The 25,226-nt window shown below is 41.0% G+C and overlaps 1 protein-coding gene and 1 long non-coding RNA gene across 3 annotated transcripts in view; one reads left to right on the top strand and one right to left on the bottom strand.

Moving 5' to 3' along the window:
* The window catches only part of LOC120374573, an 86,458-nt gene extending 63,299 nt beyond the window's left edge, over positions 1-23,159 (bottom strand). For both annotated transcript variants that reach the window (XR_005586152.1, XR_005586151.1), the window contains exons 1-2: positions 23,012-23,159; positions 22,344-22,460 (exon numbers count right to left, since the gene is read on the bottom strand). This is a non-coding gene — a long non-coding RNA (uncharacterized LOC120374573). The remainder of the gene's footprint in view (positions 1-22,343; positions 22,461-23,011) is intronic.
* ITGA4 (integrin subunit alpha 4) overlaps positions 1-25,226 on the top strand; it is a 55,497-nt gene that overhangs the window by 17,706 nt on the left and 12,565 nt on the right. Inside the window, 9 exon segments of the mRNA XM_039494431.1 lie at positions 720-831; positions 4,486-4,580; positions 5,591-5,681; positions 7,277-7,322; positions 7,693-7,847; positions 12,846-13,000; positions 17,833-17,982; positions 19,257-19,333; positions 23,153-23,303. Of these exon segments, the coding sequence (XP_039350365.1) occupies positions 720-831; positions 4,486-4,580; positions 5,591-5,681; positions 7,277-7,322; positions 7,693-7,847; positions 12,846-13,000; positions 17,833-17,982; positions 19,257-19,333; positions 23,153-23,303 (1,032 nt within the window).

The raw sequence follows: 25,226 nt of genomic DNA, 5'->3' as shown, positions 1-25,226 counted from the left end.
ATTAAGTCTATGAAATAGGGAGTGAACTGAGATGAGATGAGATGGGAAAATGGCACTCCCTTTTAGCATGATGTTCTTTGTGGAATTGCAGTGATCTGTGTGCTGTTTGATGTAGGCTTGTTATCGCAGGCAGATGTTCACCATTACAACAAATTGTTTCCCCCTTTTTAAAAAAACAATTCCAGTATGAAAAGTGACTCCATTAACATTACAGAGTCCTATATATATTATTTTTAGTGATTTTCATAACCAATGTGGTCAATTTAAAGAGTGAGATTTTTTTTCTGGCTACCTGCCTTGCATTATGAAAATTGCCCTGGTATGTTAAAGTCAAACTGGGCTCGAGAGCCAGCTGTTTGTAGTAAACAATTCTGTTGATGAGTCACAAGAAGAGAATCCAGTTCCCTCTCTCTGAGTTGTGGTGATTGTTCAGGGCTAACAAGAGTAAAAAGTTGTTAAAAACTTTTTTAATGAAATGTGCAAACGTGATTCTGAAAACACAGAAGGATCAGGCCAATTTTATATGTTAATTTTTCATTGGAGAGCCACACTTTAAGCTCCCTTTACTTGTGCAATTCATATATCCTATAGCAGCCTTATGATTCAGAAATGTGTATTCTGAGATAGCATATTACTATCTTTGATAGCTTATGCACTGAAAAGGTCAAAAACACTGGAAATCCCTTTTTTAATGTACATTTGTTTTTGTTTTCCTTCAGGGAGCAAAGATGCTAGAATTGGAGATAGAACTAGCTGGGAGTGACTCTTATGCAGCAAGGTTTGGCGAATCCATAGCTAATCTAGGAGACATTGATAATGATGGTTTTGAAGGTATTAATGAGTATATTTGTAATTCATGACAGCAATGTAATATAAATATGAGGAGTGAATGTTTCAGGAGATTGCTAATGGATGAAAGGGCCTATCATTCTACACCTGTGTTCCGAATTTACTCCAGGTCCATAGTCATTACCATCTGATAACTCTTCTCTTGTGTGAAACTATAATGTTAGACCAGGTTGCAGTGGGTGTGTGTCCAAATCGTGTCAACCTGTCTCAGCAGAGAGGCCAAGGACTGAATGGATATGGAGGCTGAATTACCCTCTCACCTTTAGATGAAGTCCCTCCCTCCCTCATGTTGGTGTGACAAGGTTGGAAAGTTTACACTGCTGTTACCTGTACTAGATCTGCTCAGAGGACAGAGAAATTCAGTCTCTGGGGTTGTCAAGCCAACTCATCTAAAGAGCAGTGTGTTCACATTAAAAACAACACCAACATGCAAGGTCTTCTGAAAATTGCAATTAAAGGGTCTACCACAGAGAGTCAATGAGCTACAATGGTTTTAATGGTCTTCTCTTACTTCTCTTCTGTCTAAAATATCTTCCTCCCCTTCTGTTCTGACCATGTCATCTCCTGCTTCAGCCCTTGAACTAGCTTAAGAAGTGGCTTTCAGACATTTGGTTTGGGTGGGAGTGGCTGCAGTTAGCTAAACAAAATGGGATGGAAACCCCAGAGGAAAGGGAGGCTGAGGAGAGTGGGCCAAGTGGCAGCACTCATGATGTCATGTCTTTATACAGAACGGGAACACTCAGTGTTTCCACTCCAGCAAGTAGAGTGTAGATCGCTACTCTCTATCAGCAGAGAAGGCAGGCAAGCAGACACCCTACGTGTGAGGGAAGAGGAAGTACTTCTCAGGAATTCTCTGCTGGTTTCTTGGGTCCGGGGAGGCTCCAGGCACCAACACGCCAAGCGCGTGCCTGGGGCGGCAAGCCATGAGGGGGCGCTCTGCCGGTCGCCACGAGGGCGGCAGGCAGGTTGCCTTTGGCGGCATGCCTGCGGAGGGTCCGCTGGTCCTGCGGCTTCGGTGGACCTCCTGCAGGTGTGCCGCCGAATCTGCAGGACCGGGGACCTCCCGCATGCAAGCCGCCACAAGCAGCCTGCCTGCCGTGCTTGGGGTGGCAAAAATACCTAGAGCCGCCCCTGCTTGGGTCCCCTTTATAAGCTCAGTCACAGGTTTTGCTTTCTTCCTCAAAGTTTAATCTATATAGGAGAAGCTAATCATACCCAGGCCCAAGAACAGGCAACCTTTAATGTACTAGGTGTCTTTTTACTACATCAGATTCACCCTGCACCTACAACTTTCACTGTATCTCCTTTTATTCACCCTTCACTTCCTATACTTGGTCTTGGTTCACTCTTCTTACTGCTCCTGTTATCTCACATTCTTGGCAGTACACTCTCTGTCATGCAGCCCCCAGTCTGGAAACAATCACCTACTTCTCATCCTCTGAGCACCCTCTCTCTTCTTTCAAGAATCTTTCCTCCTGTGCTTTCTTCCTCCTTCACCATTACCGGTAATCTCCATAGCTGCATTTTTTCCTGTCCTTTCTTTGTTTTGTATGCAAGCTCTCAGGACAGAAAAAACTTCTTACTCTGTTTAGAAACTGACTTCTACCTTTATGTGATTAATCTATCCAAATGATGATGATAATTGGAAAATATGGTATGTCAAATTAACATAATTTGAAGATAAGCCAAAAGTGTATAGTGTATAAAGAGATCATCATCATGCAAATAGTTATAAATTATAATTCCAGTGGTGCCCACAATGTGCTAAGTGGAAAGAGTTGTACAATCAAAAGCTGTAATAGGTAATATAGCATAGAACAGATAACATAATAGGTAATATGACATAGAAGGGGTATGATAAGAGAGTTAGGAGAGATGAGACAATGGAGGAGGAGGCAAGGCAACTTAAAACTGAGGAGGGAAAAAGTGGAGGAGATATTTCCTGTAAGAGAAATATGAAAAGAACTCTTGAGTGAAGTGCAAGGAAAAAGTATATGAAAGCTGTTTTTTCCCCAGTAGTTTAAACCCTATGAATCAATTAGTTAAGTCAGTTGGATGTACATTAGTGAATGAGTTTAACCCAAAGAATGTGTGTTTAGTCTTAATTAGATAGCACAACTGTCTGTCATATTTTCATCTAGTCAGTAGAGATGTAACATTTTAACCACTGAAGTATAGTACTGGATTAAATCAGAGAACTTTTCAACTGAACCTGGTCAGCAGACACTTTCCTTTCGTGAGTTTTTTTTTTGGTTTGGTTCCACTTATATTATTACACTTTGCAAAGAATCAGATTGTTTATGAGTGAAGCAAAAAATCTGTTCATTTCCCTTGGTGCATTTTGAACTGATGTACTCTGTATCTTTCTTTTGGATCATTTGCTCTGGCTATTTGAACAACTATGTTTGTGATTTAGGAACTAGTCTATTGCTATTCTTTCACATCTGCACTCCCCACTGGAATTAAATAATGTAGGCATTCAACATATTACTTTGTTTAAAGCCAGTTACCTTAATTTCCCTGTTATATGTCCAAACAAGCATGTTAATGAGATGTTAAGCACATTTAAAAATAAGGAAAATTTACTTGTTTTAGACAAAGTAATAGCGTTTGGCATGTGTCTCACAGCGTTAATCGTTGTGGGAACAACAGAGGGCAGCAAAATTATCATAGTTTTAGGAATGGGAGGAGATCTTTTCTTTTTAAGGGCCATTGGTCATTTTGGCTATCACCCCTTATTACTGTTTAAAAATCAAATGTAACCTCTCTTGTAACTTGGCACAACTGCACTGGACGACATGAATGTGGAACTTTTAGTATGCACTAGCAAGCTCCATGTGGCCAGCTAGTGAACAGCAGAATTTACCCCTCTGTAGCATGAACGAATATGCTGTGCAGACAAACCCTTCCCAGCTGAAGGGCTGTTCTCTTCACACTTCACTGAGTCCCCATCCCATCTGTTGTCACCAAAGTGACTGTACCACAGAATAACCACGTCTAGACAGGCATTCAGGCTGAACTGTTAGTGTAAAACAGGGCAGAAACCACACAGCAGCAGTACTATTGATACGGCTCTTTCTTTAAATCCTGCAGCCCCTTTTCAAACTTCGGATATTTCCGTGAGCCCCTCTAATTCCTCTTGGAAGAATGGTGTATACTTAAAAAAAGGCAAGAGCGAGCCTTCATTCTGAAGCATTACAAAAAAATGGGGCCCTGAAATGAAACTTACTAGTATGAACCATGTACTTGGGCATAGGTCCATTGAGCCTCCATGCAGGGGTCTGTTATAGCTTGTGTGATTACAGCATCAGGGCTACATGTGTAAATATTTTACACATAAATTACAGCTATACATTGATCTTCATGTGTCATAGGACCAATCCAGTCTGCTTCCTGTGCTCTTGCTGAATAGGTTATAAAATTTGGAATCATCATACTTCATATCTGCTGCTTGGCAAGACATTTTATAAACTTGTAAAAGCAATATTTGACTCCTTAAATATAAACTTATCAACCTATACTATCTCCCATACATGAAATATAAACAAATTCAAAATGAGAAAACTGTATAAAAACATTTTTCTTGTTTACTGATTACATATCATTTCCCTGTATTAAAATAAAATCTTTCTACAGATGTTGCCATAGGGGCTCCCCAGGAAAATAATCTAGAAGGAGCAATTTATATATATAATGGCAGGAAGGATGGGATATCTTCATCCTTCTCGCAGGTATGGCTTTCTTGATATTCTCTTAAAAAAAAAAACCATTGTACAGTAAAGTCTTTAAAATGATTACATTTACATTTCATTGGAGCAGGTTGTCAGTGTCACAGCTGCAGCACTTAAGTGAAGACGCTCCTATGCCAATGGGAGAGCTTCTCCCGTCAGCATAGCTAATCCCCCTCCACGGGAGACAGTAGTTATGACAACGGGAGAAGCTCTCCCGTTGACATACAGCTGTCTACACCAGGAGTTAGGTTGGTATAACTACATTGCTTGGGGGTGTGGATTTTTCACACCTCTGCATGATGTAGTTTTGCCGCTATAAGTCTGTAGTGTCAAGCTGGCCATAGTGCATTTCTCTTTGTCTTACCTAAGGGACAACTGAATATATTTGAGTTTTTGAATTTCTGACCTTTCACTTAGTATGTAGTTTTTATTTTGATCTCAACCTTGGCCATTTTTGCACATACATATTCCCAGCGTTCTATGCTTAACAGAGGTTGGTTTTGTTAGCACTTCCACTGCAGTCATATATGACAGTTCTGGATTCATGCTCACCATGCATATTTGGATGACCCGTCCTATTTATCTGCTGTATGTGTCTGGAGTCCCAAACTGTTTGCTCAGGTCTATTCAGTTAACAGGGATGAGAAATCCTGCCTCTTTGCTACTCTCTATTTGGCGATTCCTCTCAAGGTGGGATTTAGGTCCGTCATTTAAAGGGCCATAGCCTTTTTATAACAAATATATAGTCTAGTGGATAAATCTTCTTTTTCTCAATGTAACAGAAATATCTGAATACATTGTAGTTCTCAGGCATGGATTATGGGATATAATATTTGCAACAAAGGAACCAATATTGCATTCAGACTTAATTAAACCGAAATCAAGAAGTGATTGGGATAAGGCGCAGAGTGGTTGTGCTACAGTTTCCCATTGGTTACCACCTAAAATAAATATTACTTAGAATGTTTGGAAAAGCTCATTTTCATTTAGGGCAGTCTTTTATTTTTCAGAGAATACAAGGACACAGAATCAGCAACACTTTAAGCATGTTTGGACAGTCCATATCAAGTGGCATCGATGCAGATAACAATGGTTATCCAGGTGAATTAAACCGTCATTCCTATTCTTCCTGTTTAACATAGTATAAATGAAATTAAATGTAAGCTGGTGGGAAACAAACCAGCCATGCTACTCAGAATTTCTAACATAAATGAAGGAGAAAAAACTGAAGGACAGACCATCATCATAACAGTTTTGGAAGAGAAAAAAAGCAGTAAAGCTGAAATCAAGAGGCAGTTTTTCTGTGGCAGGTTAATTTCCTATTAGTTAAGGATCTCAGGCTCAAAACTAAGTTTGTGGTACAGTAGAAGAGAAAATAACCATAATATCTGTTTGTAGTACTGACTGTAGTACTTCATCTAGTGATGTCACAATCTGACATTTATTACATCGCCATTTTCAACATGCAGGTGACTGACGTCAGTCATTGAATTATGGAATTACGGAATAAATTAGTTTGTACTGGCAAAGTCTTGATAATCAACAAAGGTAGTAAAGGAAATGACCAGCAGTGAAAGGTGTAGCATAGAACTTGTGGCCCAGGGGACTGGAGCCTTAAGTTATGGCAGCCTCTGCAAGGCGACATATGGGTGGCCCCAGTGCTGACATGCCCCTGTTGGCTCAGCCATGGCCCCTGTGCTTGGGCTTGAGAGAGGCTCCTTGGAGGAAAAGCTCCTCACTTGTTTTAGAGTCCCTTTATGCCAAAGAGTCCTTAGGGAAAGTTTTACTGCATAGAAGCAGAAACTCCATGACTAAAGAGAGACATAGCGCTATTTAGATTAGTGTTTCTCAAACTTTTGTACTGGTGACCCCTTTCACACAGCAAACCTATGAGTGCGACCCCCCTTATAAATTAAAAACACTTTTTTGTATTTAACACTATTATAAATGCTGGAGGCAAAGCGGGGTTTGGGGGTGGAGGCTGACAGCTCACGACGCCTCATATAATAACCTTGTGACCCCCAGTTTGAGAACTCCAATCTAGATAAATGGTTCAAGTGAATACATCTATCATAGACTTATGTTCTTCTGCTTTGGTGCCCTCTACTTTGTTCATTCACTATCTCCAAATAAAAGGCGAGCCTAACTCTCATTGAAAGTCAATGGGACTTAGGCTCCTATGTCATTTAGACACATTTGAAAATTTTACCCTTAGACTAAGACTCACAGAGTGACTTCACATTGTACCTTTACTCTGTCATGTGAACACTTTACATTTAATTTTAACGAGAATAATAATTCTAGGTTAGAGAAAAAGACGTAAATGCCTCTTATTTTAGCTGAATTGTACTTCAGCTTCAGTGAATTTTACTTTTAGTGGACTTTGAGTTGCAGCCTTAGCTTATAGCATTAGCAATGGCAGGAACGTTAACGTGAAGCCTTAACAGAAAGTAAACAGATACTTATTGTGGAAGCCAGTAAAGTTTTCTTCGACATTATTGAGGAATCTGCACTGGAAATGTCAATGATAGATAAAGTATCTCTCTGTATATATATTAGCATATCCCCTCTAATTAATAATGTGCAAATAGTGTTTTAATATAGTCCAAAGGGTAAATGTGCAGTAAGGTACTTACGCCTGAGAAGTGATTCTTTTTGACTAATGATGCACATCTATCTTTGTTTTTTTTGTACAGATGTAGCAGTTGGTGCATTTCTCGACGATTCTGCCGTGCTGCTGAGGTGAGGCTGATACATTTCAGTGCTTAAAGACAGTTAGACTTAATTGTAAATTATGAGATGCAATTAAAAAATGTTTAATGTGCTAGTGACCTCTTAATGCTCTTTATGGTGTTTTGAACTTCAGTCATTAAGCACTAGAATTTTATTCTACACTGATGTATTTAAGTAAACAGCTCTGAGCAAAAGGAAAGTGACATCCTGAAACAATAAAACCCTCACATTCAACATGTAAAATTCTATTTTTATTCTTACAGTGTATAAGATAAGACACTATCATAAACATTATATTTGAAAATAACAAATGTGTGCAGAGGTAATTTTAAATTAATGCTGAAGCATTTTGTGACCATAAACTGTTTTGTATTCTTAGAACAAGGCCAGTGGTGATTGTTGAAGCTTTTTTAAAACACCCTAATGCTGTAAATCGAACTAATTTGGAATGTGTGGAAAATGGTCAACCTGCTGTGTGTGTGAATTTAATGCTTTGCTTTACCTATAAAGGACGAGACGTCCCTGGTTATGTTGGTAAGTTACTTGATAAATATTTTGTATTGAATACATGGATCGGTTTCCATGCTGTAGAATATTTTACCATCTGGACTATAAACAAATACTGTGTTTGTAAAGTAATCCATCAACCTGAACCCAGTAGGTATCACTATGAAAAATCACTAAAAAGCTATGGCAGTAGGATTAAGGAGAATAAACAATAATGCTTTAAATATAGATGGAACAAAAGAAATCCAAACAATGGTATGGGTCCAATACTAGACAGGAATGGTAAATTAGCAATCATGATGCAGAAAAGGCAGAATTCAATAAGTATTTCTGTTCTGTATTTGGAAAGAATGAGCATGTATTCATGTCTTACAGTGATAATGAAATACTTTTTGTTCCACCATCAACTGGGAAGGACATAAAACAGCAACTATTAAAATTAAACATTTGTAAATCAGTAGGACCATTTAATTTGCACCCAAAAAGTATAAAAAGAATTGGCTAAGTTGCTCTCTGAACCATTAATGTTGATGTTTGACAGATCTCGGAACAAGGGGGAAGTTCCAGTGGACTGGGACTAACAAAATTAACACCACTCAGGATGGTTTTTATCAAAAACAGTTAGACTAATGTTTTTATGAGATTATGAGGATGGTTGATAAGGATAATTGTGTTGAAACAACTTACTTAGACTTCTTTAAGACATTTGACTCAGTGCTTCATTCTGATAAAATATAGCACTCTACAAATTCAATGCATCCCATATTAATGAATTAAAAATTGGTTAACTGATCGATCACAAAAAGTAATTGTAAATTGGGACTTGTCATTACATGGAGGGTTTCTAGTGAGGTCTCACAAGGTTCTCTTCTCAGCCCAATGCTAATTAAATATATTTATCAATGATCCAGATGAAAATACAAAATTATCGCTCATACAATTTTCTTATAACAAAAAAGTTGGTGGAGTGATAAATAATGATAGGGACAGATTGGTTATACAGACTGACCTAGATTGCTTGGTTACGATGTCAAATGCAAGTTCATACATATAAGAAGAAAGAATATACATCACACTTATAAGATGGAGGATCCTGTCCTGGAAAGCAGTAACTCTGAAAAGGACTTGGGGGTCATTGAAGAGAACCAGCTGAACATGAGCTTCCTCATTGTAGCAAAAAAGGTGAATGTGATCTTTGGATGTATAATCAGGAGAATACCATGTAGGATTAGGAAGATATTACATCTGAATACACTATTTCTGAATACACAGATAACTGGCTCTGTGGATGAGGGGAAAGCAGTGGACGTGTTATTCCTTGACTTTTAGCAAAGCTTTTGATACTGTCTCCCACAGTATTCTTGCTGGCTACTTAAAGTAGTATGAGCTGGATGAATGGACTATAAGGTGGATAGAAAGCTGGCTAGATCATCGGGCTCAACGGGTAGTGATCAATGGCTCCATGTCTAGTTGGCAGCCGGTTTCAAGCGGAGTGCCTCAAGGGTTGGTCCTGGGGCCAGTTTTGTTCAATATCTTCACTAATGATCTGGAGGATGGTGTGGATTGCACCCTCAGCAAGTTTGCAGATGACAGTAAACTGAGAGGAGTGGTAGATACCCTGGAGGGTAGGGATAGGATACAGAGGGACCTAGACAAATTAGAGGATTGGGCCAAAAGAAATCTGATGAGGTTCAACAAGGACAAATGCAGAGTCCTGCACTTAGGACAGAAGAATCCCATGTACTGCTACAGACTAGGGACCGAATGGCTAGGAAGCAGTTCTGCAGAAAAGGACCTAGGGGTTACAGTGGACAAGAAGCTGGATATGAGTCAACAGTGAATAAACATCCCTCCTCCTTGGGGACCTTTTGTAAATATTCAGATTGATTTTATTCAAATGTCAACAAGAAGGATGTGGAAACATTGGAAAGAGTCCAGTGGAGGGCAACAAAAATGATTAGGGGGCTGGAGCACATGACTTATGAGGAGAGGCTGAGGGAACTAGGATTGTTTAGTCTGCAGAAGAGAAGAATGAGGGGGGATTTGATAGCTGCTTTCAACTACCTGAAAGGGGGTTCCAAAGAGGATGGATCTAGACTGTTCTTAGTGGTAGCAGATGACAGAACAAGGAGTAATGGTCTCAAGTCGCAGTGTGGGAGGTTTAGGTTGGATATTAGGAAAAACTTTTTCACTAGGAGGGTGGTGAAGCACTGGAATGGGTTACCTAGGGAGGTGGTGGAATCTCCTTCCTTAGAGGTTTTTAAGGTCAGGCTTGACAAAGCCCTGGCTGGGATGATTTAGCTGAGGATTGGTCCTGCTTTGAGCAGGGGGTTGGACTAGATGACTTCCTGAGGTCCCTTCCAACTCTGAGATTCTATGGTTCTATTTATGAGATCATAATTGGAACATCATTTAAAACATCATTTAAAAAAGGATGTTCACAAATTGGAAAGCTTCAGATAAGAAAAAAGCCGTAGAGTGAAAGACTAAAGAACAAACTGGATATGGGCAAACTGGATATGGAAATTGTATGGTGGGCCATGAATGCTCACGGAATTGGGGTTGGGGTTCAGGAGGGGGTGAGGGCTCTGGCTGGGGGTGCGGGCTCTGCAGTGGGGCCAGAAAAGAGGAGTTCAGGGGGTGGAGCAGAGGGTTGAGAGGTTGGGGTGCAGGGGGAGGCCTGGGGGGAGGTGAGGTCTTTGGCTGGGGGTGCGAGTTCTTGGATGGGGCTGGAGATGAGGGAGTTGGGATGCAGGAGGGTGCTCTGGGTTGGGACTGAGGGGTTTGGAGGGTGGGAGGGGGATCAGGGCTGGGACTGAGGGGTTCAGAGGGTGGGAAGGGGATTAGGGCTGGGGCAGGGGATTGGGGAATGGGTGAGGCTCAAGGGTGTAGGCTCTGGGTGGTGCTTACCTCAAACAGCTCCCAGAAGCAGCGGCACGTCCTCTCTCCCTCTCCTACACAGAGGCACAGCCAGGCGGGTTTGCGTGCTGCCCCATCCACAGGCACTGCCCCTGCAGCCCCATTGGCTGCAGTTTCCGGCCAATGGGGGCTGTGGGGACAGCACCTACAGACAGGGCAGCGTGTGGAGTCCCCTGGCTGTGGCTCCACGTAGGAACTGGAGAGGGGACATGCTGCTGCTTCGTGAGCCGCAGCATGAGCTCGCGGAGTGGCCCCCAACTCCGCTCCCCAGCAGGAGCTCAAGGGACGGATTAAATCGGCTGGCAGGCTGTAGTCTGCCCACACCTGCTAAAGAAGCTCAATCAATTTAGTATATCTAAGAGAAAGTTAAGAGGTGGTTTGATCCTGGTTTACTAGTCCCTGCATGGAGAATAGATTTCTGATAGTAGATGGCTTTTAATCTGCAGAAAAAGGTGTAACAAGATCCAATGGTTGGAAGCTGAAGCTAGACAAATTCAGACAAGAAATAAGGCACTGTTTTGTAATAGCGAGGATAGTTAACTATCCTCAACAACTTATTTTGTGATGTGGTAAATTCTCTATTGCTTGAAGTCTTAAAATCAAGACTGGATGTTTTTCTAAAAGATATGCTATACCTCAAGCACAGGCCATAGGCTTGATGCAGAAATTATTGAATGAGGTTCTTTGACCTGTTTTATGTAGGAGATCAGATTAGATCATTATAATGATCCCTTCTGGCTTAAAATCTATAAATATTTCATTAGCTACATTACTACTAAAAGAAGTTGTGCACATTATATCGGAGGGGCAACCCTGTAGTTAAGGTTATAACTAGTTTTCTATTAATATGCCTGAATTTTTACCCTTAATCATCTAAACAAATAAAAGCTGCATAAGTTTTATCATAAGTGGTAGCAGAGTTGCTAGAGAATTTTTGAGAAAACTTATAACTAATCAGGCAAACTCCTTTTGAGATATGAGAGGTTAAAAAAATCTATACAGTTTTCAAAAAATTCCAGATTTTTAATTTTGGGGGCGGGTGGGGAGAAAATGGCTTATTTCCATAATAAGATGGTCTAGAGACTCTAAATTTGTTTTATTCTTCTATTCTCAGTGAGCATTTGAGTGTTCAGGAAAATTTACATTATTTATTTGGATTGATCATTTCAAAATACCAAAATAAATAAACTCCAAACTTTCTAAGGCCCACCTCTGAGCCATCATACTTCTCCTGAGTTTAAGCAACTTTGTAAATCCTTAGTACGACCAGCTAGGTTAAAGGACATAGCAGAATTGTCTATGTTAAAGTTCATAAAGAAGTACAAAGGCCAAGCAGTGTAATGGGGGTGAGGGTAGAACTTTGAATTGCTAAACTTTGTACCTGTCACTGCTTCATAAGGACAAGGGCTCCAATCCAAACTCCTTCCCATCTGCCAAAAATGCTTCCTGGTCTAGCATGGAAAAGTGCTACACTTACTTTCCTAACCTTCCTTCGTTCACATAGTGCATCTGCGGATCCTGTGTTTCACCTTGTATAGGGACCCACAAAACCTAGTGCCAGATTTGTGTGAAAATTGCCATGTCCAAGGTCAGTTTGATTTAATCCTGGATTTTCACACTGGAGGCAGGTAGGAAATTAGTGAAGGACAAATATCAATACTCAGTGAAGATCCATACTAGCTGACCAGCAGTAACATTTTATCTAAATATGAAAACAATACACCAAAATCAGCCCTGGTGTAAATGCATGCAACTCCATTGATTTCAGTGGTTCCACGGGCTCATATCAGGGATGAGTTTGGCTCTGTGAGTCAGAAGGGAAATAATAAATTTAAGAGAACATGTTATGTATCTGCATACATAAGTTTTCTTTAAAAATTGTGAAGTTATTTTTTCCTTTAAATTATAGCTTTGTGTATATTCCCAAGGGTTCAAAAATACATTTAACATGATGCTCTTTAGAGCATTTTGAGACAGACATTATGTATCCAGCAGACTGCATTTGTAAGTGATGAGCTATAACTCCTACAATAAATTAGTGAAAATAAACATGTTTCAAAGATATTTTGTAAAAAGCTTTTACTTACTTGTTTTTTAATCTTGCAGTACTGCTTTATGACCTAAGTGTAGATGTAAGCAGAAAAACAAACACTCCTGCAAGATTTTACTTTTCTTCTAATGGAACATCAGATATGGTCTCAGGAAGTATGGAGATTTACAATAGCAATGTTACCTGCAAAAGTCATCTGGCATTTTTGAAGGTAATGTAATCTTTAGTATGTATTTTGTTTAATATAGTAACATTGTCATATGTGTAAGGGACACACCTACCTACTTTTTAAAAAAGTCTTTACATAGTCTATTTATGATACCCTCACAGAAATTAAAAAATAAAATGTCTGTCCTAGCAGATCATAACTTTGTCCATTAAGTAAATGTTGAATCCCTCACACACGCACACACACATACATACACACACACACGCTTTTCCACCCTTTGCTGCTTAATGGATAAGTCAGTGCGACTCTCTTGACTTTTCTAAGTGTGTGCCAGCATTGTTAATGTCAGCAGGAATGTGTACCTATTAACATTTATGCAGATGTCTCCACTAGGAGAATATAGGCATTCCTATATTTGGGGTGATAGTAGGATTTAAAAAATCTTGGTAAATATTTTTACCATTTCGAACCTATTTTAGGGAAGAGAGAGTGAGAGACAGATGGCAAACTTTGTGGCTACTGAGAAGATATTGCACAGATTCACTATAGGTGGAAGAGAATCCTATATGTCAACATCTGATCAGTAGTGCTGAGCCGACTCAACAAATTACGGAAATTGTGTATTTAGACGGACTGGGATTTAGGGTTGTGCTGGTAAAATTCTGTGGGCCACGCTACGGTTTGATTTTTGCCTAATATTTTTGTTTACACATTTTAGTTTTTTTAGTAACATTTTCAAATTGAACTTTAATTATTAACTAAGTTGGCCAAACTCATCCCTGGTGATACCAGGAGAGTTACACACAGGATAAATTTGTCTATTTGTCCACTATGTCTACATTGATTTTGTTTTTTCCTTTTAATATATATGTTGGTGTATCCTGACTCTGCTTTCAATATCTACATAATGTTTGCCTAAATTTAAATAATTTGTATGATTTACATATGTAAATAATTTTGCATAGATGGCAATAGGAGTAGCTGCTCCCTAGCTGCTGCAGTATACAGCACTCCTCGTACTCTTAGTAAGGGGGAAAGAAAGGGAGCACTAGGATGTGCATCAACACTTGCAGAATCTGATTAGCTGATCACTCCCATTCTTCCACCTTCTGGGAAAGAGCAGCCTATCAAAAGAGACTTCTCCATAGGTGGGGGTTCTTGTGGCAGAACCGTAGCAGCCATCAGGGAATAACTGTGCAGTCAACAGGTCCATACACCACCATAGGAAATGGGTGCCACATCACCGGGTGATTTCTGTTCCCTCCCAGAGATCAGAGATTGCCTGTATAGATCCACGTGGTAGTTTATAAGGCTTTTGGACCCACGTCTTTTGGCAAGAGTGAGCAGAAGCACAGATTACTGCTCAGGTGGTGATACATAAATCAAGACTAGGCCAAGCTTAGTGAGACTAGTGGTAATCATCATCAGCTGATCATCTGGCTGGTTCTGAAGCCCAGAAAAAGGGCTGAGCCCACCAGCCAAAAGCCTGGTTGCCCAGTGATCTAGTCCAGATCTGCATTTAGAATAGTTCATTTGCTATATATAATTGCATGAAGGTAAAGGTTTCGTCAGGTGAGATCTACACAGGAATTTTGTGGGTGGTGCAACATAGCAGGGCCACCCAGAGAGGGGGGCAAGTGGGGCAATTTGCCCCAGGCCCTGGGCCCAGCAGGGGCCCCCACGAGAGTTTTTCGGGGCCCCTGGAGCGGTCCTTCACTCGCTCCGGGGGCCCCCGGAAAACTCTCGCGGGGCCCGGCCCGGGCCCCCAGAGCTTCTTCACTCCCGGTCTTCGCTGGCGGGGGTCCTTCCTCTCCGGGACAGAAGGACCCCCCCGCCACCCAATTACCGCCGAACCGGGACCCGCCGCCGGAGTGCAGCCGGGTCTTCTGCGGTAATTCGGTGGTGGGGGGCCCCTTCCGTTCCGGGACCCGCCGCCGAAGTGCCCTGAAGACCTGCGGCGGGGGCTGCACTTCGGCGGCGGGTCCCGCTTTGGCGGTAATTCAGCGGCGGGGGGGTCCCCGCCATGGGTCTTTGGGGCACTTTGGCGGTGGGTCCCGGAACGGAAGGACCCCCCCGCCGCCGACTTACTGCCGAAGTGGGGCCTCCCGCCGCCCAAGACCCTGGGCCCCCGGAATCCTCTGGGCGGCCCTGCAACACAGATAAGCATATTTTAATATTTAGTCCTAACTTTGCATTGGGCCAGATTCTGCCACCCTTACTCACACTGAATAGTACTTTACTTCTCAAGTAGATCTGTTGAATTCAGTGGATCAGGTCCTATTCAGCGTACATAAGAGTGGCAGACTCTAGTCCATTGGTAATAGCACACATGTGATGTGATCTCAGTGAGACTGTCCATATTTGACATCACAGGACTCTTAGTCTATGGAATACAATATGCTCTGGATACGTATGCATTGTCTGTGTGTGTGAAGTGCTGTGATATTGTTTTATCCTCAGGTTAACGTAGAGAAACCTAAAGGTGATTTAAGATTTATATTAAAACTTTTCACAGTTATCACATTTCAATTAAAACATGTAATGGATAAATGAAGGATGCCGTCGATCCACAGCTACGAGATGAACAGGCAGGTTTCCGGCCAGAAGAAGATCATGACCAGATAGCGCCCGCAGCATCATATCGAAGTCAGTCTGGTGAGTGGAACTCGTCGTACATCAACAACTGTGACTATGAAGAAGCATTTCGATGGCGTGATCGAGACGAGAGACTCTCTCCTTCCTCTGGCATCACATCCATCCAAGCAAGCAAAGGTGTCAACATGACACAGAATTCATACACTGTGCATAGTGATCATGGTGGGGGCTCACAGCAGCAGCTTCAGAGGCAGTGCGAACGAACAGATGCTTGTGCTTGTTGTCTTCTCTTCTCTCTTCTCTGGATTATCGATATCATCCATCCACTTACAAGGAATTCCAATGGGAATCCAATGGGAATTGGATGATGAGCTTGACCTTGATGACCTTGCTTTTGCGACGCACACGCACTCGCACAGCACAGCAGAGAGCAGCAGGAGAACCAGCGTAGTGGGCAGGCAGCCCATCACCATCACAGGACAGAACAAGATCCAGATCAAGAATCATCAGGATCATCAGCCCATCATCCCACTGACCCACTGGCCCTGGAAGAAAGCTGTAGAAGAAGTCACCTTCACCTACAGCATCGTTAGCCAGCAGGCAAGCAGGGTGGCACATTGAAAGGGCAGAAGTTGCCAGGGCAGCCACAGGCAGCAGCAGCAGCTCAGAGCTGAACTCAGAGAGGCAATAAGAATTGGGAAGTGTTCTCCAACGTGAAATCAGTCTTCATCTGGAGCATGGGATGACTGACAGGAAATGGAGAAACCACCTGGAGAGACCCCACCCCAACACCCCCCAGAAACCAGGAGACAGATCCAGAGAGATCCCTCAGCAGACACCATCAGACACATCCACCACCCCCATCAACTCCCAGCAGAGGAAGAAATTAGAGGAGAAGGTGGGGCTGGATATGACACACACTCAAGCGCAGCAAACAACAATCACCAGAGACAGGCACTGCAGTGGAACCCCCAAAGGCAGGAAAAGAGGAAAGCCCAGAAAAAAACCGCTGACGCGACTGATAGGTTAAAAAAAAAAAAAAACTATACCCCAGAACAGCAGGAATGGCGGAAGAGAATGGGAATCTGACTATGGTGTTGTTGTTGTACCGGTTGGGGGTGGGGGGGAATGAAATGAATGAATGAATGAATGGATAAATTATACATGGTATACTAACATGCATGCTTATTTTGTCATTTATTTTGTGATTATATATAATTGATCTCATGTAAACTTTTCCCATAATACTCCATTTCCTTTTAAATTCTTTAGTAGTAATATCAAGACTGCCCCCATCACCTCACTGAGTCTTCTATGCCTGCATGAAGCTGTTAAAGTTAACTAAGTGTGAATGTCTGTCAAGTACAGTCCTTACAGGACAGCATGTACATTTTATATATTTTGAGTAAAGAATAATTAATAGCTAATTAGTATAATGAAACTAATATACAGCAGATGCAGAGAAGACCTTGTGGAAAATTATTGTGAATTAGATAACATGTGATTTGGTGAAAGAAAGCTTGTAGATAAGAATTAAAGCAGTGGACATGTGGAGGGACAATCAGTGGCTGTCTATCTCAGATACCTAGGGAATAATTTAATCAAGTTTGCTATTGTAAAACTCAGTGCTTCAAGCTGTTCAGTTTTCACAAGTAGGTAACTTGGGATTTGGGATTTGGGTTGTGGCATTCCTACACGGTCAAGGTTTAATGTTGAAATTATGATTTATTGAGCAGTTTAATCATCTTAATGCAGAGTACAAAATATAAAGGCAGGGGAACCCCGTCTCTGTCCCAGCTCCATATCCTATTTATGTGTACTCGCAGAGCCTTTTTAGACTTCTCAGAAATACCTGATCCATTGTGCCTGTCTGGGTTTATTCCATTAGTCCATTGCCCTTCTGTTTCACCTACCCTTACTTGGAAAATGCAAAATTACTAAACTGGGACCATAAATATTTTAAAATAAAACAGTCAGCCTGGTGCCAAATAAAATTCTGTTGGGTCTTCAACCAAATAAAGTTTCAATTAACAATTGTTCTTTAATCATAAAATATACTCTTTAGTTATGAAGTGACTGCTCTCATCATTGTTACTGAAAATTAGCACAGAAGTCATGGAGAAATAGGGAAGAAAAAGGTATATTCAAGGAAGATGATTTCATTTCTGTGGTTTAAGAAGTGATTGTATATATGAAAATAGAGATAAACTTGCAGTTTTCTCTTTATATACACATGTCTGTTTTATATGATTAACTCATTAGGTTTCCAATTTTCATAGAAAGATGTAAGGGATATCCTGACTCCTATACACATTGAAGCAACTTATCGTCTTGGGCATCATATTCTAAGGAAAAGAAGTGTGGAGGAATTCCCACCACTCGAACCAGTTCTTCAGCAGAGGAAAGAAAACGACATGATAAAAAACAAGGTTAAGATATGGATATTTTTGTCTGAACTTCAACAAAATGAATACACATTGTAAATCATTATCTAAAGCAAATTTCACACAGTGCAGTATAACTAAGGAATGCATTTTCTGAATTGGTGTCTAGATTTCTTGGTGACAGGGACATTAAAAATGCCTTGATTTTATTAAATAAATCAGTAGGCTAAAACTAGAATGCTACGTTTTGTCTAAAGGATGCATTGCTTACAGAACCTATATCTAGTTTGTATTTTATATTTTTTACTCTAATGGTACATATGAATTGGCACAGGATTATCCTGAAGCATGTAATTATCTCTTATTAATTATATTCTCTTAGTGTTTTAGGTATATTGGTATTAGTACTAGATATTTTCTTACCAGTCTTCTAGTTTCACATGATCTGCTGAGTCAAATCCCAGCATGAATTGCATGTTAGATACCCAGTACGCTGCTTACGTTAATTTATACTCCATTATTTCCACAATGTTGATGAAGTATGTGTTATCTGGAGCTACTCCCAAGTTTTCAAGCACAGTGACTGGAAAAAACATACATTAAAGTACCATAACTAGGCTATTTCCCTCCCCTTCCCCTTCCCCCAGGAGCAAAAGTCAAAATGTTCTTATGATTTGTAATTGGTATAATTAAATAACACTATTCTGACTGCCCAACAATAATAAGTTTCACAAATTCAAAATAAAATTGACAGCCAGAATGTTGAGATGCCTACTTGTGCTGTCCAGCTCAGCTTTCCATTTCTGGACCCACGTACAGTTTTAACAACAGAGAACCTTGCTGCGTGCCATAATACAGTGACATACACGTAGTCTGCGGAACTTCAGTAACCACAGCACTGACACAACCAACTCACAGCACTACTGTCAGAGAAACCTAATATCACATAGGCAGTCTTTACTGAGATAAACTGTGTAACCAAGGTAGCTGCTGCCCTATCGTAGGACACTACAGAACTGTCCCAGGAACTTCAGGCCCCTAAAATGCTTTGTCCTTGCATGTACCTTTTAGAATTGGCTGATCGTATCTCTATTGGCCCAAGAATGAGACACTTAGCATGAGACAGAATGCTGTGTCTGTTATGTGGCCAGAGAAATGGCAAGTCACACCTGATTTAGCTCCTCTTTCAGTAGCAAGAGCTATTGGGCACTCACAATGCTTAGATAATAATGTGGTGATACATGCATTAGAATTACTTTGTACCTCTTACTCTGTACATACTGTTTTGAAATATTTTCATTTTTGTCATCTCTTCACAGATGGTTTTTGCAAGATTTTGTTCCCGAAAAAACTGTTCTGCTGACTTGAATGTTTCTGGAAAACTTGCATTTCCAAAGTAAGTACAATATGACTTCTGTCTGCTAAATGAGATTAAGTTGGGCTTTATTTATCTAATTGAGTTTTCCTTGCTATCTAGGTAAAATTAATTTGCAAAAGTAGACTATGAATTCCCTAAGCAAACATTACAGGAATAAAAATTAGTTTCCAGTTAAAGATTATTAAACAAACAACCTTTCAGAAAGTATAACAGTAATGTATTTTATACATAAGAACAGTTCTTTTTCAATTATACTCAAGATAGCATTTTGTTGTCCATAAAAATATACTTCTGAATTTCTAATTCAGATGTACTGAGATACATATAACTCACTGCACATCCAAAACTTAGAACCCTTTTTAACTGACAAGAATTAAACTGTTTCTCCTGCTGTTATGACAGTACTATACTTGCAGTGTACAAAAGGAAATACTTCATTTTTGTGCTAGCAGATTGCTGTATTTACTATTTCAATTATGAAATAAGGAAAAAGAACTACTTAAGAATATTCGCTGTACAGTTTAACACTAATGATAGAGGCACCAGATGGTTGGGCATTATGTGTGGTTTGGATTCTTTTCCCCTAGATATACTAGCTTGCATTTTCCAAGCTGAATTTCATTTTATAACTTTTCACCCATGTTCCTAATCTCTTTAGGTCCTCTGTAGTATTTCTTGGTCCACATAGGTGTTTGCAGCTCTTTCCAATTTGCTATTGTCCTTAAATTTCATTATCATGCTAGACTATTAATTTTATTTAAATGTCATGACAGTTCATTAAGACTGGATCTCTGCAGAACTAAACACTCTTCCTCTGTGCTATCATTACCCTTTATAGTCCTTCAGCTAGTTTCATTCACGTGACAGCGTTCCTACCCAATGTGATTTGAATTCTTTTTTGAGTAAGATTTTAAAAGATCTGTTCATGCCATCTCCCTCCTCCTCTCCCCAAGTATAAGAGCATAAAAACGGTCATACTGGGTCAGACCAATAGTTCACCTAACCCAGTACCCTGTCTTCACACAGTGACCAATGCCAGAAACTTCAGAGGGAATGAACAGAACAGGGCAACTATTGCATGAATCATCCCCTGTTGTCCAGTCCCAGCATCAGGCAGTCACAGGATTAGGGACACACACAGCATGGGGCTGAATCCATGACCATCTCGCTCACCAACAGTAGTTGGTCCAGTAGAAGGTATTACCTCACCCATCTTGTCTCTCTAATATCCTGGGACTGACATGGCTACAACACTGCATACTTCTTGGGTAATAGCCATTGGTGGACCTATCCTCCATGAACTTATCTAATTCTTTTTTGAACCCAGTAATACTTTTTGCCTTCACAACATCCCTTGGCAGTGAGTTCCACAGGTTGACTATGTGTGGTATGAAGAAGTACTTCCTTTTGTTTGTTTTTGTTTTAAACCTGCTGCCTATCAGTTTCATTGAGTTTCTTGATTAGAACCTGGCTTCAGTGTCTCTTTGCAAACCCTGAGGGCTGAGAAGTTTTATCTGCTGCATATCCTTGATACAACATGGAACTAGCTCCCTGATTAAACGTGTTTTTTTGTTTTATAAATATTTAGATTTTTACAGGTCCTATTGAATTGAGCTGCTAGTTTCATTTTGTAAAACAGGGGTTCTCAAACTGGGGGTCAGGACCCCTCATGGGGTTGTGAGATTATTACATGGGGGGTCACGAGCTGTCAGCACCCACCCCGGACCCAACTTTGCACCCACCATTAATAATGGTGTTGAATATATTTAAAATTGTTTTTAATTTAAAAGAGGCTTGCTGTGTGAAAGGAGTCATCAGTACAAAAGTTTGAGAACCACTGTTGTAAAACATCTTAAAATGGTACATAAATAATACTATAATCATGTTATTTTGATTAATGACTCCTATGTGATTCTGGGCACAAGCTTTTGAGTCTTCATGGATTTCATAGTAAGATTCTTCTCCTTCCCTCAATCATTTTCTTAGGCTTTAAGATAGCAGTGCTTGAAAAATTTTGCTTTTCTAATGTAAAGGATTTGGAGTATTTTCACTAGCATTAATACAAGTTAAGCAGGTTTATAAATACTATTACATTTTACAGGATGGAAATAGAGTACAAGAATTTGTACCATCTTTTTCAACCAAAATAAATAGGCTACATATCTTGAAAAAGTGTGAAATATCACCTTAAATTACTTTTTGCCCTATTATCTTGATTAAAAACTGGTTAGCTGTGAAGCATTAATTTATTTTGTCTAGACAGAATGCATTCATTATCCAGGAACAGCAAAGCAAATGCTTTTTTAAAAAAAGACAAATGTCTCCTAAATGAATGGAATTGTACAGGGGTTGTCACTGAAATACTTCACTTGAGTCTTGTCCTTTACTTCTTGGGTTATGGTTCAGCATGGATGCACTACCTTGTTCTGTTTCTATTGCTTAGATTCTGGTCTGCTCTATAAATTTCAAATATGCATTATGCATGTTTTAATGAAGAATGAAATATGATTACCAGGGAAAAGCTCTAGTTCAGCTTTGCCACACTCCCAGATGTGCACCTGGTGCTTTATTGCACTTATGTACTAAGCTGGTGGGCATCTTTCTGACAGCACCTTGTTAATGAATCAAGTTGCAGTAAAATGTATACCAGAAAAAGAGCACAATAGCAAGTATGTAAATGTGGTAAAATAACTTTAAAAGGTAAAGTGAACTAGAAAATCCAGCTACTGAAATGTTAACATTGTGTTTCTCTTTCATTTGATGTTGTCTTGGAACCTAGCTGCTTATGCAGTGCTTTCACCTTCTGTTGCTTGTCTAAGTGCCAACTTCTTTCCCAGAGGTGTTCAGTGACTAATGTTTGGTTTCAAGCCAGAATATTTGATAAATGCCTATTTCTAGGCAGCTCTTCTGCAAGTCTTAATTAAACTTTAATGTCAAACTGAAGTTTACTTTTAGAACCTTAGGTGCCTTCACTTGTAACATGATTATAGAACACTAGGTAGAACATAAAATAGGCATGTTCACTCACCTGCCTTTCGTCCTGTTTCACATTAACTCAGTCCCATACCTCCATTGAAAGCTGAAGACTGCAGCCTTATGTGGCACGTAGGGATATAAATACAAGGCTTTAATCATAAACATTTCCCTGTGTTTAAAAAAAAATCAGTAATGCAGATCTCAATAGCAGGCAGAGAAAAACCCAACTAGTGAGACCAGAAACTCTCAACCATACGTAAACATTACAATTTATCCACATATTTATTGCCCTGTTGGAATGTTTCCTTAATAAATTCAGTTGATATAGCCACCCTCATTCTAATGTTCTCCATTCTGGGTGAAATTCTCCTCTATGCAGAGGGCCTGCCAAGCCTTAACTTGAGGGCGTAAGTGGTGCATAGACCTCATATAGCTCCTCTGCACAGGAGTAACTTCCCCTTAGAGATGCTGAAGCAGGAGGACATTCTTCTACATCTCTGTCTGGGCCAAAAGCCAGCAGAAGAGTAAGCAGCACTCCTTACTAGTCATGCATCTCTGAACTAGCTCTTCAATTACTCAGACCCTAAAAAGTGCAATGCAAATGAAACATTATGGTGGATTGAGTACTTTTTAAATAGTGGAAGATTGAGTTGCCTTCAGCTAGATGAGCAAATACCTATTTTACCAACAACCTCCAATTGGGCTTTGCAAATACCTTACCACGTTGAAAGGGTTTTGCTTTTTTTTCCTTTTTCCAGACGCTCTCCTTTTTACTGAGGTCACTTGTCTCTGTACATGTTGTACATATCACTGCTTTTCTCATACAGTATAACATTTTAAATATATTCCTTATTTTTATAGACCTCATGAAAAGAAAACATATCTTTCAGTTGGAAGTATGAAGACTTTACTCTTGAATATATCTCTGAGCAATGCTGGAGATGATGCATATGAAACTGCCCTCCAGATCCAACTCCCTAAAGGTCTTTATTTTGTCAGAGTTCTAGAACTGGTAAGAATTGAAATTTGATGTCGTCATAATTCCTTGACCATTCTCACATTACCTGGACAGACTGTACAGCTATATCTACACTACAGCTGAGAACAAGCTTCCCAGCTGGGGTAGACAGACTCATGCTAGTGGGGTTAACACTAGCACACTAAATGTAGCTGTGTGGATGTTGTGGCACAAGTGGAGGCTCGAGTTACCCACCTGAGCTCAGACCCATGGGGTAGGGTTGACAAAAAACCTCTAAGTAGGGAAAGCTGACAACACTCAAGATTTTCTGCTTAAAGCTTTAGTTAATCCATCCACAGAGTGGACACAGTTTAATCAAATTAGCCAATTTTTTTATTTAATAGTAAAATATTGCAGTAAATGAACAAAACTAGTGACTTCCAAATGTATTTGGAAATACTAGTATTTAACCTCCCTCATAGATAAGACCCTACTAAATTCATAGCAGTGAAAAATCTGGTCTCCTCCATGAAATCCACTGGGGAGGGGCAGGACTGGGGGCGCCCTAGCTGGGACCCCTACCATGTGCTGGGCTCCTGGCTGCTAGTCCTGGTGGGGCTGGGGAGGGAAGGGATTTCCTCTTTATCTGCAGGGGCCACTCCCAGGGCTGGGTCAGACCCACCTCTGGGAACGTCCCCCGACTGCAGAAAGCTCCACACCCTCGCCCAACTTCCTGCCCCCATTGCTCTCCAGCTGCAAGGGGAGGGATCACTGCACAGTGAGCAGCCGCAGAGATTCTTGCTGCTGGAGGAGGGTCCCAGAGGTGGGTTTGCCCCAGCCCCGGGAGTGGCCCCTGCAGGCGAAGAGGAAGTCCTGTCCCTCCCCAGCCCCACCAGGACTAGCACCTTGACCCGGGTGCACAGTTGGAGCCCCCCTCAGGGCATCCCCAGACAGCAGTGCCAGAATCAGGAGGGCCAGGGGACTTTTTAACATGAGCAAAGTTTGTGGAGTAGGAGGTGGTTCTCCCCCCCCCCAACTGCAAGCCTCGGGTAGGTGCAGAGCACCTGGCAGCACCACCCAAGGATTGCAGTTTGGAGGGCAACGCCACCCCTGCCCCCAAAACTATGCCCATATTAAAAGTGGGGGGCATGGCCCCTCCTGTTCCAGCGCTGGTGACACTTCTACAAAGGTTCCAGGAACCCTTGCCCCTGGTCCTTGGCTCAGCACTTGGGAATTGAAGGGGCCTTGAGCTTTTTTTGGGGGGGGGAACCACAGCGCCCCCAAGACCACATGGCCCTGGGCAGTCACCCACCTGTAAGGCCAGCCCTGCCTTCCCAAAAAATGATGAGCCCCCCAATACCACATGACCCCGATGTCTGTGCTGCCCAGGTCTGAAGGCAGTGCCTCCCAGCAGCAGCGCAGAAGTAAGGGTGGCAATACTGCAACCCCCTTACAATAGCTTTGCGATCCTCCCACAAGCCTCGTTTGGGTCCGGACCCCCTTGGTTATAATACTATAAAATTTCAGATTTAAATATCAGAAATTGTGCAATTGATGATTTTTAAAATTCTATGACCATGAAATTGACCAAAATGGACCGTGAATTTGGCAAGTCCCTATTCATAGTATCACAGAAATATAGGGACTTCGAGAGATAATCTAGTCCACTGGTTTTCAACCTGGGGTCCGCCGACTATATCAGCAAAAGGTTATCATTATCATAGAACAGTGGTTTTCAGCCTGTGGTCCACAGACCCCTGGGGGTCGGCCAATGATGTCTAAGATTTCCAAAGAAGTCCATACCACCAATCAAAAATATTTAGGGGTCTGCAAATGAAAAAGGGTTGAAAATCATTGATCTAGTGGATCCCTCCACACCGAGGCAGAACTAAGTGTACATAAACCTTCCCTGATAGATATTTGTCTATCCTGTTCTCCTGTTTTTAAAAATCTCCAGGGACTGATCCTCTGAGCTGT

Source organism: Mauremys reevesii, linkage group 11 (genome assembly GCF_016161935.1).
Source record: "Mauremys reevesii isolate NIE-2019 linkage group 11, ASM1616193v1, whole genome shotgun sequence".
Classification (NCBI taxonomy): domain Eukaryota; kingdom Metazoa; phylum Chordata; order Testudines; family Geoemydidae; genus Mauremys; species Mauremys reevesii.
This window is presented reverse-complemented; position numbering and strand designations above follow the sequence as displayed.